Source organism: Macrobrachium nipponense, chromosome 14 (assembly GCF_015104395.2).
Source record: "Macrobrachium nipponense isolate FS-2020 chromosome 14, ASM1510439v2, whole genome shotgun sequence".
NCBI classification, from domain to species: domain Eukaryota; kingdom Metazoa; phylum Arthropoda; class Malacostraca; order Decapoda; family Palaemonidae; genus Macrobrachium; species Macrobrachium nipponense.
The window spans coordinates 35,555,034-35,573,668 of record NC_087207.1 but is presented as its reverse complement, the minus strand read 5'-3'; the positions used below and the strand labels follow the sequence as shown (position 1 = coordinate 35,573,668).

The following is an 18,635-nucleotide window of genomic DNA, read 5'->3' as shown; positions in this document are numbered from 1 at the left end:
TCCAGGATTAAACAGATTCCTTTATGCAAGAACTGGATTCCTTCCCAAAGAAAAGCCAAGCTTTCTCTTGGATTGTGGATATGAACAGCTGGACTAAATGGTGCCAATTATTTTGCAGCTCAAAATTATGTCCATCAACACAGAATTTGGCACAATTAAAGCAACTCGGTCTGGTTGCAACATGATCATGTAATACAAAGAGATTATTCCAAAACTTGTAAACAATGTAAAAGAAGGCCTGACACACTATAATCCCGTCTATGAGAAGGTAGTGCTAATTCAACCGTGCATGCCCAAAACCTGTAAAGACATGGTATGGGAAAAATTAAGTTGCTTGCACATGGTATGGGGACAGGCCACACACTGGGCAAGCAGGATACTGCGCATAGTCTCAGGAATACACAAGGTCCAAAGAACACACCGAGTACAGGGTAACGTTAGCTCTACCAAAGATTGGTGATACATCTACTCCAGAATCCATTCCTGGGGCCTTACTGTCCGATAAGCATCAAAGATACTGGGCAAAGCCTAGGAACTTAGGAATACCTGTAGTACTTAGAACACAGTTCTGTTCCAGACTCGACCATTCTGTATGAACCTCTATAGTTGTTAATGGCCAAACTAGAGGATGGTACAGGTGAGGAGACAAGGGCACTGCTTACCACACAAGCTGGGGATGACAGCAAACCAACAGGGAAGCAGGCAAGGGCACTGCCTACTATGTATAATCCCAGGGCCAGCAACAAACCAAAAGCTGAGCAGGAAGCAGCATAGTTGCACATAAGTGGATTGATCCAGTAGTGGTTCATACCTAGAGGGAGGATGCTGCCAGCAAAGTCACTGGATGAGCAGTTCTGATCTGCAGACTGGTGTTAACCTGAGTAAGCAAGCAGTGCTGGCTCAACCCAGTATTGATTGATTGATTTATTAATTCTTACTGGCGTCGCAACGACGAGGTTATTGACGCTGTATCATTAAAAGGAATTGCAAAGGAAAAAGTTAATTAAAATGCTATAAATATGTTTATATAAAATCTGTCAGAGAACTACAGAGAACCCAAAAACACACAAAATACCTATCTCACCTACACACCTATTTCAAATTAATTGTAAACAAAAAATACAAGCAACATAGGCACCCCGCAAACTTCCAAATTCTACAGAGTTCTGTCAAAATAAATAGATATTAAAAGTACTAAAACATTATATATGGTAATAGATATATCAATTGGAGGTAAATTTTATGTACATAAAAATTTCCTGATCTAAAAAGACTTAAAAGCAAATGATTTACACTGACACATACTAACACATACACAAACTCAAACATCTTGACCAAACTAACCTAAATTTTTTCAAGAAGACCTGCTTCTCGAAGGTAACTAAAAAGCTTATCTCATTAAAATCTCTACCTATAATGGCATCTAGTTTTAAGAAATCCATTCCTTCCAACTACGTTTAAGCAAAATGACGGCTCCTTGCTGATATTAAGCTGGGGCATTCTACTATTAAATGTTTTACTGTGAGGGGAACAAGACAATCCTCACAAAATGGTTCAGGGTCATTGTTCATTAAAAACCCATGAGTAATCCGTGTGTGGCCGATCCGTAACCTACATAATGCAGTCTCTTTCCGACGGTCTTCTAACATATAAAGCCAGGGGTTGATTACATCAGTGAGTTCTCTCATTTTATTATTACTCTCTATTGTCCAATAGAATTGCCAAACTGATTCTACAGTCTTTTTAATTTCAGGAATGTAGTCTGAACAGGGAATTGCTATACTTTTTGGATTTTTTGATGTACCTAACTTAGCCAATTCATCAGCTCGTTCATTTCCAACAATACCAACATGTGAAGGAACCCAGCAGAGGTTAGCTACCTTCTGTTTTTGTTTTAATAAAACCCAGTATGTTTCTGGTAAAACTATTGGAAGAGTTGGGAGCAGTACTCTTGTCCACGACTTAGCAAGTTGGGAAGAGAAGCTGAGCATGCTCAGTGAGCACAGTGCCAGCCTAGCCAACAGCTGATTGGGCACGGGCAGTTTTTTAAACACTGCCATCTCCTAGAGTGTATTTCTAGTGAAACATTGATGGAAGAACTGGATAGGGCCTTTATGTCCACAATGGAGTGGACCTGGACAAGTACTTGGCATGCTCAGCAAGCTGGTACCAGGACAACCAACTCTGATTGGTCACCTGTGAGTGGTTGAACAAGGAGGAGGAGTTCATGCTTCCTCTCCTTGCCTCCAGCCAGTTTCTTATTCCCTTCTGAGGTAATAGTTGATGTACGGTAGGTGTACTGATTCCCCACCTCCCGCACAAACCCACCTCTCATCCGAAAGAGTGGTATACTTTGGGAAGGAATAGGGAGGTATTTAGGAGCTAAGAGGCAGTGGTAAGCTAACTCTTAAATGCTCTGAAAGGATCGTCAAAAAAAGGTTCAAGTGAAGATACACTTAACTACTATGCTAAATAATTCTCCTTGCATTTTAATAATTGACTACATTTTTATCTACCTATTTATCAATTTGTTAATTGATATTTCTTCTTTAATAAATAACACATTTTCTTTCTGTATTTCCTTTTATTTCCCCTATTATTTCTATTCTTTGGAAGCTTGACTTCCAAAGTCAATGGCCCATGTGGGTTTGTTCCATATGAATAGGGTTCATTTTCATATATAAGGGATTTTGACGAAGGAAAAATTTATTTCTGGGGGAAGACCTGTGTCGCCCGGTGAAATGTTCCTGTAGCACACATTTCTAGGTATAAATAGGTGCTAAATATAACAGAGAAAAAAGCTATATGGAATGCTGGAGTTACTACCTCTAGCTCGCTCACCCATATTGGGTGTCGGTATAGCAAAAGGGCGAGTGGAAGCCACTACCACAGATACTTTGCCAATTAGAAGTCTCCTCTCAAAACCCCTCTCTAGATAGGTGCCGTTACAACGTCTACCTTCCGCTCGCTACTACTACAACTTCTGCCAGAAACCTCCATTCCTGAATTACGCACCCAAGCTTGGGCCAGCTAAAGGGCGGGTAACCAGGAGAAGAGAGGGATGGGTTCATCGGGCGACACAGGTCTTCCCCAAGAAATAGATTTTTCCTTCGTCAAAATCCCTTTTCTGGGTTCGACCTGTGTCGGCCAGTGAAATAGTATCAGAGAATTGGCCATACAAGCTTGGTAAATCACAAAATTTTATAGATATATAAGGAAAAATAAAAATTTTCTTAAAATTATGTTTTAATAACCAATGTAAGAATAGCAGGTTACAAATGGTAAAAAAGTATCAAATATGACCAAATCTAGCCTATCCTGGGACAAACAACAGGTAATGAACATAAAAAACAAATTATGAACTATGTACATGTCCAGGAGTGGGTTGATAAGCAATCCAGACCAGGACATAAGGCAGAAAGGCAGGGAATACAAGCGAGGCAGGTAGGTGAGAGTGAGTATCAAAAGGAAAAATAATAGCAAAATAATAGAATACAAATATAGAGTTACAAAAACTAGGCCATATCAGGGGAGACAATGCTCCCTGCAGCCACTGCCGAATATTTAAGGGCCTCTAAATTCTTCAGACAGTGGCGTTTAAATACTGTCAGGGATTTCCAACCCGTATATTTTTTAAAGATCCTTGAAGTTCATATTATGAAAATAATTAACTGAGGTAGCCACTGCCCGGATATCATGGACATGAGGGACTGAATCCGGATTGGCTTGTTTAATAAAATAAAGGGATTTTGACGTAAGGAAAAATCTATTTCTGGGCTCAGCTCGTGTCGCTGCGCGAAATATCCTTTAATCTATTATTTCTAGGGTAAATGTACTAACACATACCAGAGAATAAATAAAATAAAGAAAAAGGTCAGTATAACTGACTCGCTCACCCTCCAAGAGGGTGTCGGTATGAACACTATGGCGAGTGAGACCACTACCACGAGCCAAATGCCAAAAGAATTCTCCCACTACAAAATCCCCCCAAGAGGAGAGCCGACCCACAGAGTGGGCAGCACATACTACTACTACTCCATCCCATGCTGCCGACTGCTGCGCCTCTGGTGGCCATCCTTTAAAGTTAGCGCACCCAGGTCAGACGTGCCATTTTTTACTCTGTGTTTTTGTGTGCCCTTACTTTGGATTTATTCACTATGGAGCGTGCAGCCATCGCAGCAGCTAAGTTAAGTACTCAGTGTTTATTGCTAATTGGTTTTTTCCGGCCCTGAGCCCGTATTTGCCGTTTTTTAGGTATAAATACGAACTCTAGGTCGGAAGCATGGCGGCATGGTTCTGCCTCGTGGTGGGTTCGTTCTTGGTCGCCTATACCCAGAACATCCCCTTACTTAAGTACGCTCTAATTTTATTATCCGATTTGTTTAGGGTACGACCTACACGGTTTTGTCATGCATGCATGTCTTTTACCTCCTGTAGGTCCTTCTATCCAGACCCCAGCCACGGCTCTTAGTATCGGCCTCGGCTGGCTTTGAGTGGTAGACTTCCCTTCGGGTTAGTCGTACACTCCTGGATTTTTTCTCCTACTATATTGTTTTCTTTCTTTCATTTTATTATTCATTTTACTTATATGTATTTGTTAGGTTAGCTAGGCGTCTGGCTTGCTGAGCCTAGGTCATGGCCCATTGGGCCTATATACTACCGCTCTTCAGTTCGGTTGCTTCCCGATAGCATCTCTCTGATCAGTTGGTTATGTTTCTTGGCTTAGTTGTGATTATTATCGCCCCGTGGTCACTACGTGATCACGAGGCAGCCAGACGCCTGTCCAGTCACCTTCCCCCCCTCCCGCTCTTCTATAGAGTCGGGGGGATGGGTCGGTCTGCCCATGCTCGCTCCGCATACCCGAGCCTGCCTCCCTCTCTCCCCCCAGGCGGAGGGAGTAGAGGGACGGGACAGACCCAGACTGGACTCGACCTCTCCGGCTTCCCGGTCGGCCGGGGTATGGTAATGTGTGGGGGGACTGGCCTTTCTCCCCCCTCCGTTTGCTACCCCGTCGCTCCGTGGCTAGCCCGAGTCAGTAAGCCCCTCTGCTCCTTTCCACCTTACTAGGGCTCCTTTACCACCGGAGGCCTGGCATCCACGGAAAGGTGATAGTCCACCCAGCAGGGTGGACCGGAACATACAGTCGGTCCCTTCTAACCACTCCGTCTCGCGGAGTTACACACTCCGTCACGCACTGGACTTAGTCCGGTACGGTAGAATTTAGGTTTAAGATCTTTTATGTTAAACATTTAAGTTTATCTTAAGTACCTTAAACCAACCCCCCTCCCTTTCTGCACCGGATCCCTCCGGGGTTATAGCCTATTCAGGCGATTCAGGGAGGGGTTATGCCCAAATTTTTTCCGAGCTCCGGCATGCAACGGAGTTCTTTTGTCCTTTAGCCTGTAAGTGATAGTCTTTAAGATACTCATGTGTCTTTTCACTTACAGACCACCAACTGTGAGCATCCGGGATGCGCCGCCACACTTCAAGACCCTTGTGGACACGAAGTTTGCCGGTCCCATGCTCCATGCGCGACTCCGCACGGGGACATCCAGGTCTGGTACCACGAGACGTGTACCATATGTTACGATCTGGTGAGCCAGCTGTTGGACGGGGTAAGTATTCTAACTCCGTTAAATGGTTCAAAAATTTTTTATAGTGCTTAAGTTTTTACATTAATCACTCTAATTTAAGGTAAAATTCAGGGGACCTTATAGCCCCTATAATTTTAAGTTACGCTTTAAGTTAGTTTTAGTTTTAAGTTATTCTTAAATCTAACCAATACTCTCTTCCAGGCTCCGGCTGTGAGGGATACCGCACTGGCAACCCTGCGGGCCTGGGTCGGCGGTTTCGGGAAGAACGCCGCCAAGGGTATGCCCTACATCCTAGAGAAGAGGTTAGCGGTGCTAATCTTCCCCGGAGGCAAGGCGACTGGATACGTCGACCCAGCAGATGCGGCCCCGACTATCGCCTTCATCCAGCAACAGCTGGCTGCCTCGTTGACAGACCAAGGCCAGGACATCTCCTCGGAAGTCGCGACACTGGATATTAATGTAGAACCCATGGTAGGTGTAGACGACCTGTTGGTCGAAGTAGGTAAGTTGGACACCCAAGGGATACCCTTGGGTGCTACTGGTTCTTCTACTCCTGCAACCTCTCCATCCTTCCAAGGCTTTACAGGCAATGAGTTGTATACTTCTCCTGATGCTTCAGTTAGACCCAAGGTCAAGGGTCAAACAGTCAAAACCTTGACGAAGACGTCGTCGTCGTCTAAGAAGACGGCTTCGGCGTCATCCTCTCGTAAGTCTCCGGCTGGGAATCCCGGAGCAGAGAGATCTAAAGCTTCTGGGTCCGGCTCTAAGTCCTCGAGGAGTAGATCCTCCAAAGAGAGATCTCACACTCCAGCGTAAATAAAAAGAGGACCTGAAGACCTTTCAGAAGTTCAGCCCAGATAAGATTTTAATGTAATGATAGGTCCCATAATGATGGGTCCTGTGGGAGAGGTACAATCTCCCATGGAGACCACCTGTTTTGTGGGTCTTCATTCTTTGCTAGGAATTTCCGATCTGGGGAGAGCAGAACTTCTGATGGGAGGAATTCAATATGATTTGGTTCTCTAGAGAGAGCCAACAGTTCAGATATTCTGGTGCCTGAGGCCAGACTCATTAAAAATAATGTTTTCCTGAGAAGGGTTATATATGAGCATGATTCATTATCAGTATCTGAAGCCAACCTGAGTACATTGTTTAAAAACCAAGAGACTGTGTGAGGACGGTCCACTGGTCTCAGACGAGCACATGCTCTAGGGATAGACGAGAAGTACGAATCTGTCAAATCAATATTAAAGCCAAACTGAAATGTCTTCCTCAAGGCAGATTTAGTCGTAGTAATGGTACTAGCGGCCAAGCTTTTTTCGAACAGAGTTCTAAAAAATGAAATTGCCAGATTCGTAATCATCTTCTGGACATCTGATTCTTTTAGAAAGATGGCTAACTTCCTTACTGCTGAATCATACTGCCTGAGTGTTGATTCTCTTTTGTCTGACTCCACGAACAGCATGTTTAGTGGGTCAATACTAACCTCCTTCTGTGCCGCAAACTTCATGAAGTCCATAAAATTAGGGCATTTAGAATTCTTGAGGAAGCTGACACAGTCCGAGTTTGTACTATTCGAGTCAGTTTTGGGTTGGGAATCCGTCTGGGACGGAGATTCAACTCTAGTAGAAGAGGAAACCAATTGCTCTTTGGCCAGTTGGGGGCTACCAATGCTACCTGTCCTCTGAAAGATCTGAGTTTGGTTGCAGAACTTTCATCAAGAGGTTTATTGGCAGAAATATGTAAATCTTCTGCCAATTGTTCCAGTCTATGGACATCGCATCTGTGGCGTGAGCTAGAGGATCCAGATTGGGAGCCATGTAACACAGAAGTTTGTGATTGGACTGCGTGGCGAACAGGTCTACCTGAAGGCCCGGGATTTGTTGGCAAATCCAATGGAATGATTTTGTGTCCAAGGACCACTCCGACTCCAGTGGAGTTGTTCTGGATAGTGTCTGCAATGACATTCCGTACTCCTGCCAGGTGAGTAGCTGACAGGTGCCAATGATTTTTCATTGCCAACGAAAATATCGCAATCATTACATGATTTATTTTGCTTGACTTGGAACCCCCTCTGTTTATGCAATGAACTATCACTGCGCTGTCCGAGACTAGTCTTACATGAATGTTCTTGACTGGAGCTAGTCTTTCCAAGGTCAGAAAAATGGCCATTGCCTCTAGGACGTTGATGTGGAACTGGCGGAATGTTTTCGACCACGTTCCTTGAACCTTCTTGTACTGGGAGTAGCTGCCCCAATCGCTCAGAGAGGCGTCTGTGTGGACTATCAGATACGGTGAGGGAAATTGTAGTGACACTGATTTGGAGAGACTCCGGACTTCTGTCCATGGACGGAGTCTCTTCTTTAATATTGGCGGAATCAAGGAGATTTTGTCTCTGAACTTGTTGTTGGCTCTTTTCAGCCAAACTCGATTGATACCCTTCAGTCTGGCTTTCAACAGAACATCTGTTATTGAGGCAAACTGGAGAGAACCTAGAATTCTCTCTTGGGTACAACGAGAAGCCCGTTTGTTCTTGAGGAATTGTCTCGTAGCTTTCGTTATCTCTCTGCACTTCTTTGGCGGGAGAGATAGTTTGTGTGTGGTTAGGTCCCATTGAATTCCCAACCATTGAAAGCGAGACGCCGGAATGAGACGGGATTTTTCCTTTTTTATCTGGAAACCCAGGTATTCTAGGAATTCTATTACTCTGGCTGTTGCCTTGCGACATTCCTCGTCATTGGTTGCCCAAATGAGCCAGTCGTCTAAGTAAGCTACTAACATTATCCCTTGAGCTCTTAGCTCTTGAACCACTGCCTCTCCTAGTTTGGTGAATATTCTGGGCACTATGTTGAGCCCGAATGGCATGACTTTGAACGAGTAAGCTTGTTTTCCTAGTTTGAAGCCTAGGTGTGAAGAGAAGTTTGTTTCTTGCTATCGGTACATGATAGTAAGCGTCTGTAAGATCGATAGAGGTAGTGACGTTCCCATGGGGAAGTAAGGTCAGCACCTGCGAGACAGTCAGCATGCGGAACTTGTCGCATTGAATGTATGAGTTGAGATGGGACAAGTCCAGAATCACTCTTCGTTTGTCCGAGTCCTTCTTTGGTTCACTGAACAAACATCCTTAAAATTTCAGGTGACTGACTTTCTTTATTGCCTTCTTTTGGAGAAGGTCTTTGGCATAGTCTAGAAGGTCTGTCGTTGGAATCTGATAAAAACTGACTGGTGGAGGAGGCCCTTTCTTCCATTTCCACCCCAGACCTTTCGATAAAATACTGTGGGCCCAAGAACTGAAGGTCCAATGGTCCCAGGAGAGATACAGTCTCCCGCCCACCTGCAGAGCCTCATTGACTAGTTAAGGTCTTACTTCCCCTGCCTCCTCTGAAGCCTCTGCCTCTAGAGCCACCTCTCTGTTAGAAGGCACCTCTGGCTCTGCTACTTCTTGCATGTCTGTTAAAGCCTTGAAATGCCCCTTGTGATTCAAAGGAGGCGTTGAAAGCTGGGGAAGTTATAAGGGCGGCCGAACTCGAAGGCTGTTGAGTCGGTTGTCTCTGCAGCAGAACAAACTGTTGCTGTGGCTGCACCTTAGATGTCGAAGGCTTGTTGATCTGGGAGACAGGAACTGCTTGCACTACTGTCTGAGACTGAGAGGTCTGGAAAGGCTGATACTTCCTAGGCCTTTTCCTACCTTTCGATTGTGGTTCGGGGGGTCTCAAACCTCCTTTTGAAGGGAAGCCCCCAACGGACACGAAGGTTCTGGTTAGCTCTAGCCGCCTCGCTAAGGATGCTGTTAACCATATCCTCAGGAAAGAGTTTGGCACCCCAGATCGATGCCTTTATGAGCCTGTTCGGCTCATGCCTGATGGAAGCATTAGCAAAGACATGCTTCCTGCAGGCTCGTCTAGCCACTATAAAATCATACAGGTCCAACTGAAAGGCCTGTAATAGCAACTTTGTCAGGACCCGGAATAGAGGCTCATCTGCAAAGACCGTAGCTGTCAACTCTGCACTGGTGACTGAGTTAATTGATCTGTTCAACCTGCATCTTGCTTCAAATTCTGCCTTAACCATGGGGTCCGGAATTCTAGGCAAACGTTCACTGAATTGTGTGGAGGCCCACTCCTGGTTGAGTTTGCCCACCGTGAACATTGCCAGAGCCCCAGCCCAACACTCTAGGTCTCCGGGAAACAGCAAAGAGGTAGCCTACGTCTCTTTTAGCTGAGGCATAGGTTTGTCCTCCATTCTGGCTTGCAGTGTCAATTCTGCAATCTTTGACATGCAAGGAGTCGGAATGTCCTCCAGCGCTACAAACATGGTATAACAACCTTTGTGGGGTGTCAACTTGGTGTTGACACATTCCCATTCCGTGAGGGTGCCGACTGAGCCTGATCCCTAGGGTAGATAACCGTCTCTTTCAGGACTTTGTCTACCCTGACCAACGATTCCTCGGCTAGTCTAGCGTAGCCTGGGAAGGGGAATTGTAGGCCCGACGGGAAGAACTCATAGTCTTCCACGGGTCGGGTTCCGCAACCTTCAATTGTAAGCTTGCCCTCTGAAAACGGGGCATGCAGAGCCAACCGCCACGGGTTGCTGTTCTTGAATGGCTTGGACGCGTCCGGCACCGCAAAGACTGCGGTGTGTTTCTGGAGTGGAGGAATCCGGTCACCAATTCCTCCAGGGCCTGTAACCTCTGGGTCAGAGACATGATGGACTGACCCGATGTTTCTAGACCTTAGACGATTTGAGTGGACATCGATTCAAGTCTCGAGTCCACTACTTCGCTCATCTTCCGCATGAGAAGATTAGCGAAAGCCTCTTGGTCGAAGCCAGACTCTTGCCGGTCTGACTTTGGAAGACTTAGCTCTCGACCCCTTGGGTGGGGGAGTAGCTCTAGCCGAGGAAGTCGAAGGCTTAGGAGCCGATGACAACCTGGCGGAGTCTGCCGGAGAAGGCTTGGCTGGTTTACCCGCCTTCGGCAGGTACTTCGTCTTCAAGGTTTTTACCTTGGGGATTACCGAACCCGACCTATTCCAAGTGGAAGTGGACTTCACAGGGAAGCCCTAAAAGGAAGGAGGAGAAGAAGGAGTTGGACTGAAAGGAAGACTAGTCCCACGACTACCTGCCTCACTTACCTCCCTACCTACATCCTGTTCCTCGGTGGCCATAGGCTCTCGGTGCAGGCTGATGGCCGCCACCTCCTCCGTCACAACGTCACACAAGCCCTCTTGGTCCTCCTGGGGGTCTTTGGTTTCCTGGCGGATACGCTCAATGATGGGAGCGGCTACTCCCGCCGGTACCGCTGCTGAAACTGGGGCGTTGGGGTAGAGGAGGGCGCATAACTCCTCCGACAGCACGTAGGGTTGGCCGGCTCCCACGTTCCTACCAAACCCCCCTACACAGGCCTTAAGGGCCGACATCGAGGAGGTCTTGAGTGCCAGATCAACCTGTAAGAAATAACCAAATTAGGTTTTCCCCAATGCCAGGGAATTTTTCCAAACTAAATCATAATGAGGCGAGTATGCTACCTACCGAATCATCTGTTACGATCCTAACTAGGTCGTAACACACCGTGCAGGCTTCCAGGTGCCAGACCGTGCGTCCCTCCAAGTGGATGGCGCAGTTGGCATGAGACCGGCAGACCTCAAGCCCATACGACTTGTACAGGACGGCTGGACAACCCGACTCCTGGCATCGGACCATCTGTAAGTTGAAAAGATAAATGAGTATCGTCAGATAATGCTGCCAGAGTTAATTCTGGCGGTATGAATACACTTCAACTAGATATTTAACCAGCTAAAGGCAATTTCGAGTATAATCTTCAACTTACTTGTTATTAGTAAAGCTCTGGATGTCTCCGCCTGCTCCGGAATCCATACTTGGGATTGTCAAAGCTATAACCAGCGGAGAGGGCCTGATACGAGCAGAACAGGGGAATAAGGCAAAACCTAAGCCTGAGTCTGATCGCACCGGAGTAGAGTAGCGAAACCTAACCAATTGTAGGTGCATTCTCTGAGCTCAGTTCCGCCCCCACCGGAATGGGGAGCAGCGATAACATAGAAGATGGAAAACAGAGTGGCGGGAACAACGGTACGTAAAACTCCGGTGAATACCTTCTGGTGCGTGAGATGGTAGACCACACTTCGCTGGAATAAATACAGGCCCGGAGACACACCAACAGAGGCTACATAAAACATTTTCTTAACATTAATCTCTGAAAGTCTCCGCCTACTCCGGAATCCATAATCTCGTTATCACAATAGCTAAAACCGGCGGGGTTGGGCTGATACGAGCAGAACAGGGAAAATAGGTAAAACCTAGGCCTGAGGAGTGGGGAAGCAGCGATAACATAGAGAAGTACGGAAAACAGAGTGGCGGAACAGTGGTATTTACAATCCGGCATATAGCCTACTGGCGGGTGTGATGGTAGACCCCAACTCGCCAGAGAACACACAGGCCCGGAGACATACCAATAGAGATTACATAATCTACTAATCACCCAATCTCCTCTGACTAATCCCCTGGATTAAACTCTACACTCTAGCTGTCGTTCATCGGTAGGATTACTTGGGCAGCGAGCTAACTAGGCAGCGCCAGAACGAGTCCGGGACAGGGGTGGAGGGGGGGTGTCTGGAGGAGAGTGGACGAGTCGTGATCGCCTGGCCACAGCAACCGACCAGTGACCAACAACCTCTCGGGAGCTGTAAACTAGCTTACCACTAAAGGGGCCAGAAGATGGTAGGCCAACTGACACCCTAAAGGAGGCAATGGCCCAGGCTACACTCAACAAGACAATTCATAAAATAATTGATGAGGAATTACTGGAAGAACTGCGAAAAGGTGGGGGGGGGAGAGAGGAACGCACCCAGCTAAGATCCCACCCTAACCCTCCGAGATTGGTACAGATCCGGTCAGGTAGGCTAGTATGGCCCCAAAAAGGATGTCATGAAGAGGACGGATAGAACCTCACTCAACCCTCCAAAATTGAATCTTCCGATCTGGTCAGGTACGATAGGTCTAGGCCCTACAAGCATGACAAGAAAGACTCTTTGTCCTGGCCACAAGGGTAGAGGGATATACATGACCGCATGGCCTACCCTCCAAAACCTAGCCTAGGTCTAGTCGGAAAGGCCAGGGAAGGACATCGCGAAGAACTTCCAACCTCATCAAAAGTAAAACAATTATTTTAATAGTTTATCACAAAAGTGCATATAATCAAGTGCATTACTGACCATAATCAAAAACTACACTAAAAATATACATGCATGAGTACCGCGAGAGAGAGAGAGGAATCTTCCTCTCCCATCAATAACTGGTGTAATGCTAGGCTAGGCTAGCCTAGAATGCCAAAAAACACAATACTTGCGCATAACATATGAAGCATATAACCGTAACCACGAAAAGGAACCAACACGCTCCTGAGGGGCTGAGGATAACGAAAAGGTGCCCCAAAAGGCTAAAAACTTAAGATAATCGTAAAAAGGAAGGCCTCAGAATACGTCAGGAGTGAGATGGGCCCTATAATAGGCTAATGACGTAAGGATAAAATCTGTAAAAATAAGGATCCAGAAATCGACAGGAGCGAGAATAATGAAAAAGAATACGAAAACAGTAGCCTAAATAGTGAAGTGCTAAACGGTGGACAAAATACATCATGAGATAAAAATTGAAATAATCACACACGCCGCACGTCATGCACCCAAAATGGCGGATCGAAAGAGCGTCACGAGAACAAAAGGACTTAAATAAAGGGCCAAAATTGGATGCATCGTGCCCCCACGAGATTCAAAAAACGATAAATGGAATACTCAACTTAGTGAAGAAGCTTGGAGCTCTTGAAAAGACATGCTTCGCCAAAAAACACTTCCTGGGGACAGCAAAAAACAGCACGTGCAAACACGAGAAGTACTAAATCAGGAATAGAGGTTTCGGGCAGAAGTAGTAGTAGTAGCGAGCGTAAGGTAGACATTGTAACGGCACCTATCTAGAGAAGGTATTTGAGAGGAGACTTCTAATTGGCAAAGTATCTGTGGTAGTGGCTTCCACTCGCCCTTGTGCTATACCGACACCCTATATGGGTGAGTGAGCTGGAGGTAGCAACTCCAGCATTCCATATAGCTTTTTTCTCTGGTATATTTAGCATCTATTAATACCTAGAAATGTGTGCTACAGGAACATTTCACCGGCCGACACAGGTCGAACCCAGAAATTAATATTAATAATAATAATAATACAGTAAACCCCCTCTTCACAGGGGATGGGTACCACAGCTCCTGCGAAAAGCTAAAATCTGTGAATAGTAACTTGAAACCACTCTAAAAGCACATAGAACTGCCTATTTTGATAGTTGAAACAAAAAAATAAACCATCTAAAAATGCTAATAGCCGAGTATTTTATGGTTTTTATCACAACAAGTGCATTTAGTCACAAAAATGTTAAGAAAATAGAGTAATTTGTGAATATTTCTCAGTGGCAGCTGAGAGAAGGGTATTCTCCAACACAACTCCCTTAACCACCTGTTAAAATCACCTTGTTATATAGTTCAACATCAGTTTCTAGCTTGTACTGAAGGATACCATATATAAAAGATAATGGTTTGTACTGTATTTCCATAGGAACAATTGTATATTCAATGAAACAAACTAAACGGGCATTAATTTGTAAAGCATGCCTCCACAAAATAAGAGCACCTTAGGTGGAAAAGAGAAAAGAGACAGATGAAATAAAGAAATATGAAATAGCAAACAGATAAACATTGTTTTAACTTGCATAATCCGTAATGCAAGTCACTAAAACTAAGGCGACAGAAGAGTATGCTATAAGCAGGACATTTGGGTAACAAAACCAAATATCATGAGCGATGACAATAGATTCTCTGGAGTCTCACAAATAAGATGGCCAAAACCAATGGGATAGCAAAAGGTCTCCAGTAAATCTTGCCTTACATAAGCCATGCTGATGATATGAAGGAAAAGATTTGAATCCACAGCATTACAAAAGTGATATGAATAAAGGTTTGAAAAACTTCAGTAATAGTAAAAGATGAAAAGTTCCAGTGATAACTGGAAAGATTAGAGTTACCACATTTTTGGAACTAATGAACCATAATATATTTTCCATAGGAGGGATAGATGCAAGATTTAACAAAAACTGGCCACGACTCCGTCAAGTTCTCACTTCGTTCCACTTACCTGGCCAAATCAGAATATCTTTTTCCATTTTTTTTCAAGGCAGAATACACAGGGGGTGTTTGTTTTATCCGCCCTTCAAATTCCTTTAGTCTCTCCTGCAACAAGTTTTCTGTAACATGATCTGAAATAAAGTTGAAAAACTTCAGCTATGAAATTAAGACAAAAATAAAAATTCAGTCTTAAACATAAATATAAAAGCTTAAATTTTCACTACTGTATGCACGAGTTAATGATACCTTACCATATCTTCTTTCCATCAGAACTTGACCAGTTTCATTGTAAGTATCTGTAGCTATTCCAAGCTGACCTCGAACAAAGTAACTTTTCTCACTGTTCAAAAAGACTTTCAGTCTTTTACAGTCATTCCCAATGCCAACAACTGAAAAGGATAAATTTTTACACTGAAATTGTCTTCCAACTAAAACTTGCCATATAAAAAGTACAGTACCAAGATTCACTCTTCTGTGCATTAAAGTTAATGTGAATACTTACTAAGTATACGCATTCAAACCACTTTACATTACAGTATCTTTATTTAACCATGATGATGTGAAAAGCCTTTTCACATCATCATGGTTTCAACCAGAATGCACTCCAGAATGCTAAATACAATGTAATAAAAGAACAAAGCTATGCATTATATACATGCAGTTTTATGGAACTGGTCTCATTATTAACCTCTGGCACTCTCATTCAATTAGCTCATTGTGCATTACAAAAAATCTTTTTGTGCTTATGATCCTTTCCTTTTAGATCTCCCCTAACTATATCATCCACTATGTGTATAGTAAATATGCAGTTAGTATTTAAAAATATACATACTACTGCCTTTTCTTTTGTGAGGTTCAATACCATGGAGTTTTTCAGATTTATTCGTGCTGCGATCAAATTATCATAAAGTCTTTCAAATCATGCTGAATTACCAGAACTTCAGAAATTTAAACTTAGTGCAAATGCCTTTACCTGAGCAACATAACTTGAGTATCATTTCCCTGTTTACTAGTTCTATCGTATTTTTTTAATTTCTTTTCAATTGGTTATTGATTACAGTGGCTGCCACCCCCAACCTCACCCCCTGTTTTATGCATTTCACATTTCTGCGGTCCACTCTGTCACAGATTTTTGTGAAACACATTACGTATTCACTTTTCCATGGGGGAACTCACTAATTTGCAGATCTTTTTGTAGAGCAATGATATTTATTCACTAATTACTGTATTTTTTCATATTGTGTTTGTGACTAAATACTGATTATGATTAAAAATTATATACAACATATCTTACTATACTATAATGGGCGTTATCTCTGTCCGTCCGTCTGTCATTCAATCATGGCCAAACAGCTGGTCCGATGGACATGAAACTTGGCAGGGTTATAGTGGGGGGACCCCTAAGATGGTTTATAATGGGGTTTCATCCTACCTTTCCCCCTCTCAGAAGGGAGTGGGGGTGAGAAGGGATTCCCTGAAACGGAGCTTACTCTGCTCGTGAAACAAGGCTGGTTATGTCCGTAGACTTGGTTACTTTATGAACTTATCATACATCATTTCTGTATACATATAACTTATCATTTGGAAAAGAATACTACAGTGGTACCTCGAGATACGAAAGGCTCAACTTATGAAAAACTCGAGATACGAAAGCTGACACAAAAAATTTTACTGTTCTACATACAAAAAGTTTTCAAGATACGAAAGGTTTCTGAAAGTCCGAGATTCGCCCGATAACAATTTTGAAACTCGCTCCACGCGCCACCATCTTAGTTCTAGTAGACTCGCCACCATCCTCCTGCTCTCCCATTGGTTCCTGATGCTAGCCAAGCCATGAGATCCTTCTCTCCTATTGGATAGCATCCCTCCCATCATGCATCTTACGTGGTGGCGTGCCTTCGCTCGGCCACTTCGCACCCGAAGCTTTATCGTACGCATGCGGCATTCGTTCGGTCCAACAATTTCGTTTTGTATCGTAAATTCGTTAGTATACGTAACTTAATTATGTACAGTACATATAGTCATGGGTCCCAAGAAAGTTGCTGAAGTTCACAGAAAGAAGAGAATGCTTTCTATGGAGACAAAATTGGAGATAATAAGAAAGTATGAAGCTGGCTTGCGGTTGAGTGTGATCGCTAAGGAATATGGCCGAAATCCGTCGACGATAGGCACCATCCTTAAGCAGAAGGAAGCCATCAAAGCAGCTACACCTTCCAAGGGCGTGACTATTTTGTCCAACAAGAGGAGCCATGTGCATAATGAAATGGAAAGGCTGCTTCTTGTATGGATTGAGGACAAAGAAATCGATGGCGATACGATAACCGAGACGGCAATCTGCCAGAAGGCCAGCGCTATTTTCGGCGATTTGATTGCTCAAGCCGAAGACGATGGCGGAGAGGGGACATCAACGGCAACCCCTGAGTTCAAGGCTTCTCATGGGTGGTTCGAAAAATTCCGTAAACGGACTGGCATCCATTTGGTGGTGAAGAAATTGAAATTACGTAAAGTATAAAAAAGTAAAAAGAAATGTAAACATAAAAAAAAAAGACAAAATAAATTTTATTTTAAGTTTTTTGTAAAGTTAAGTGTTACAGTTTTGTTAATGTGTTTTGTAAAGTTTAGTTTGTTTTTCTGAAATTTTTTTGTGTGTTTCGTAAAGTTAAGTGTACGTATCTGCCGTTTGTCCTCCTCCTGCTCTGCCGCCACTTTTGGAGATAGCCTCACTCGAAAGGTAAACTTCCACATTTTACGTTACAGTAATAATATTTCTTGTACACTAATATACACTTTATTTACAGGTTTTGCATTTTTATTATTAAGTTACGTATCGAATGGTCCAAATTGTTGTAGTATTTCATTGTTTATAGGTCAATTTAGCTTTATTATGAAATTTACTGGGGTGTTTTTGGAGGGCTTGGAACGGATTAGCCATTTTACATGTAAAATGTGGTCCAAGATACGAAAACCTCATGATACGAAAGGCGCCTCGGAACGGATTAATTTCGTATCTCGAGGTACTACTGTATAGGGTAAACATCAAAGACATAATGGTTAAAAAATACTAGGAGTCACTTATATGAGGCAGCAGATGAATATGCTTTTAGTAAGGATTGGTAAATTGTTATAGAACTTATAATCTAGTTATGTAGTATCTTTTAAGCTCATTCCAGGTTGGGCCGCAGACTGAGCATAATAGGTGTAAGACTCTCTCTCTCTCTCTCTCTAAGGGTAATGAAAGATCTATCTGAAGTATTACTGTAAAGTCTTTTGATGATAGAACATATTGTACAATATATTTCAAATATATTTGCTAATTATTTTAATTTTATTTTCCAGTAAAAGCAGACTGAAAAATAAAATGGAAATAATTAGCAAATATTCTAAACATTGTTCACCATGCTCGATCATCCAAAACTGTTAACAGTAATTTAATTTCAAATACATCTTACATTACCCTTAGAGAGAGAGAGAGAGAGAGAGAGAGAGAGAGAGAGAGAGAGAGAGAGAGAGAGAGAGAGAGAAAATACACCTACTATGCTTGGTCTGGGGTCCACCCTGGAATGAGCATCATAATAAGATACATTACTACATCTTCGTACAATAAGCTCTATCATAAAAAACATTTTATAGTATGTCATATAATTTCAAATACACCTTACATTACCCTTCGAGAGAGAGAGAGAGAGAGAGAGAGAGAGAGAGAGAGAGAGAGAGAGAGAGAGAGAGAGAGAGAGAGTACACCTATTATGTTCAATCTGGGGCCTATCCTGGAATGAGCTTAATGGAACATCACTACATTATATAGGTAGTACACTGTTAAATTATTTTTATCATCATAAATTCTGTATTTAGTCACATAAAT

The 18,635-nt window shown here is 43.5% G+C and overlaps 1 protein-coding gene across 5 annotated transcripts in view; it reads right to left on the bottom strand.

Annotated features, from left to right (window-relative positions):
- The window catches only part of LOC135226461 (pseudouridylate synthase TRUB1-like), a 159,635-nt gene that overhangs the window by 54,478 nt on the left and 86,522 nt on the right, over positions 1-18,635 (bottom strand). For all 5 annotated transcript variants that reach the window (XM_064266059.1, XM_064266057.1, XM_064266056.1 and 2 more), the window contains exons 4-5: positions 15,025-15,162; positions 14,784-14,904 (exon numbers count right to left, since the gene is read on the bottom strand). In XM_064266059.1, the coding sequence (XP_064122129.1) occupies positions 14,784-14,904; positions 15,025-15,162 (259 nt within the window). The remainder of the gene's footprint in view (positions 1-14,783; positions 14,905-15,024; positions 15,163-18,635) is intronic.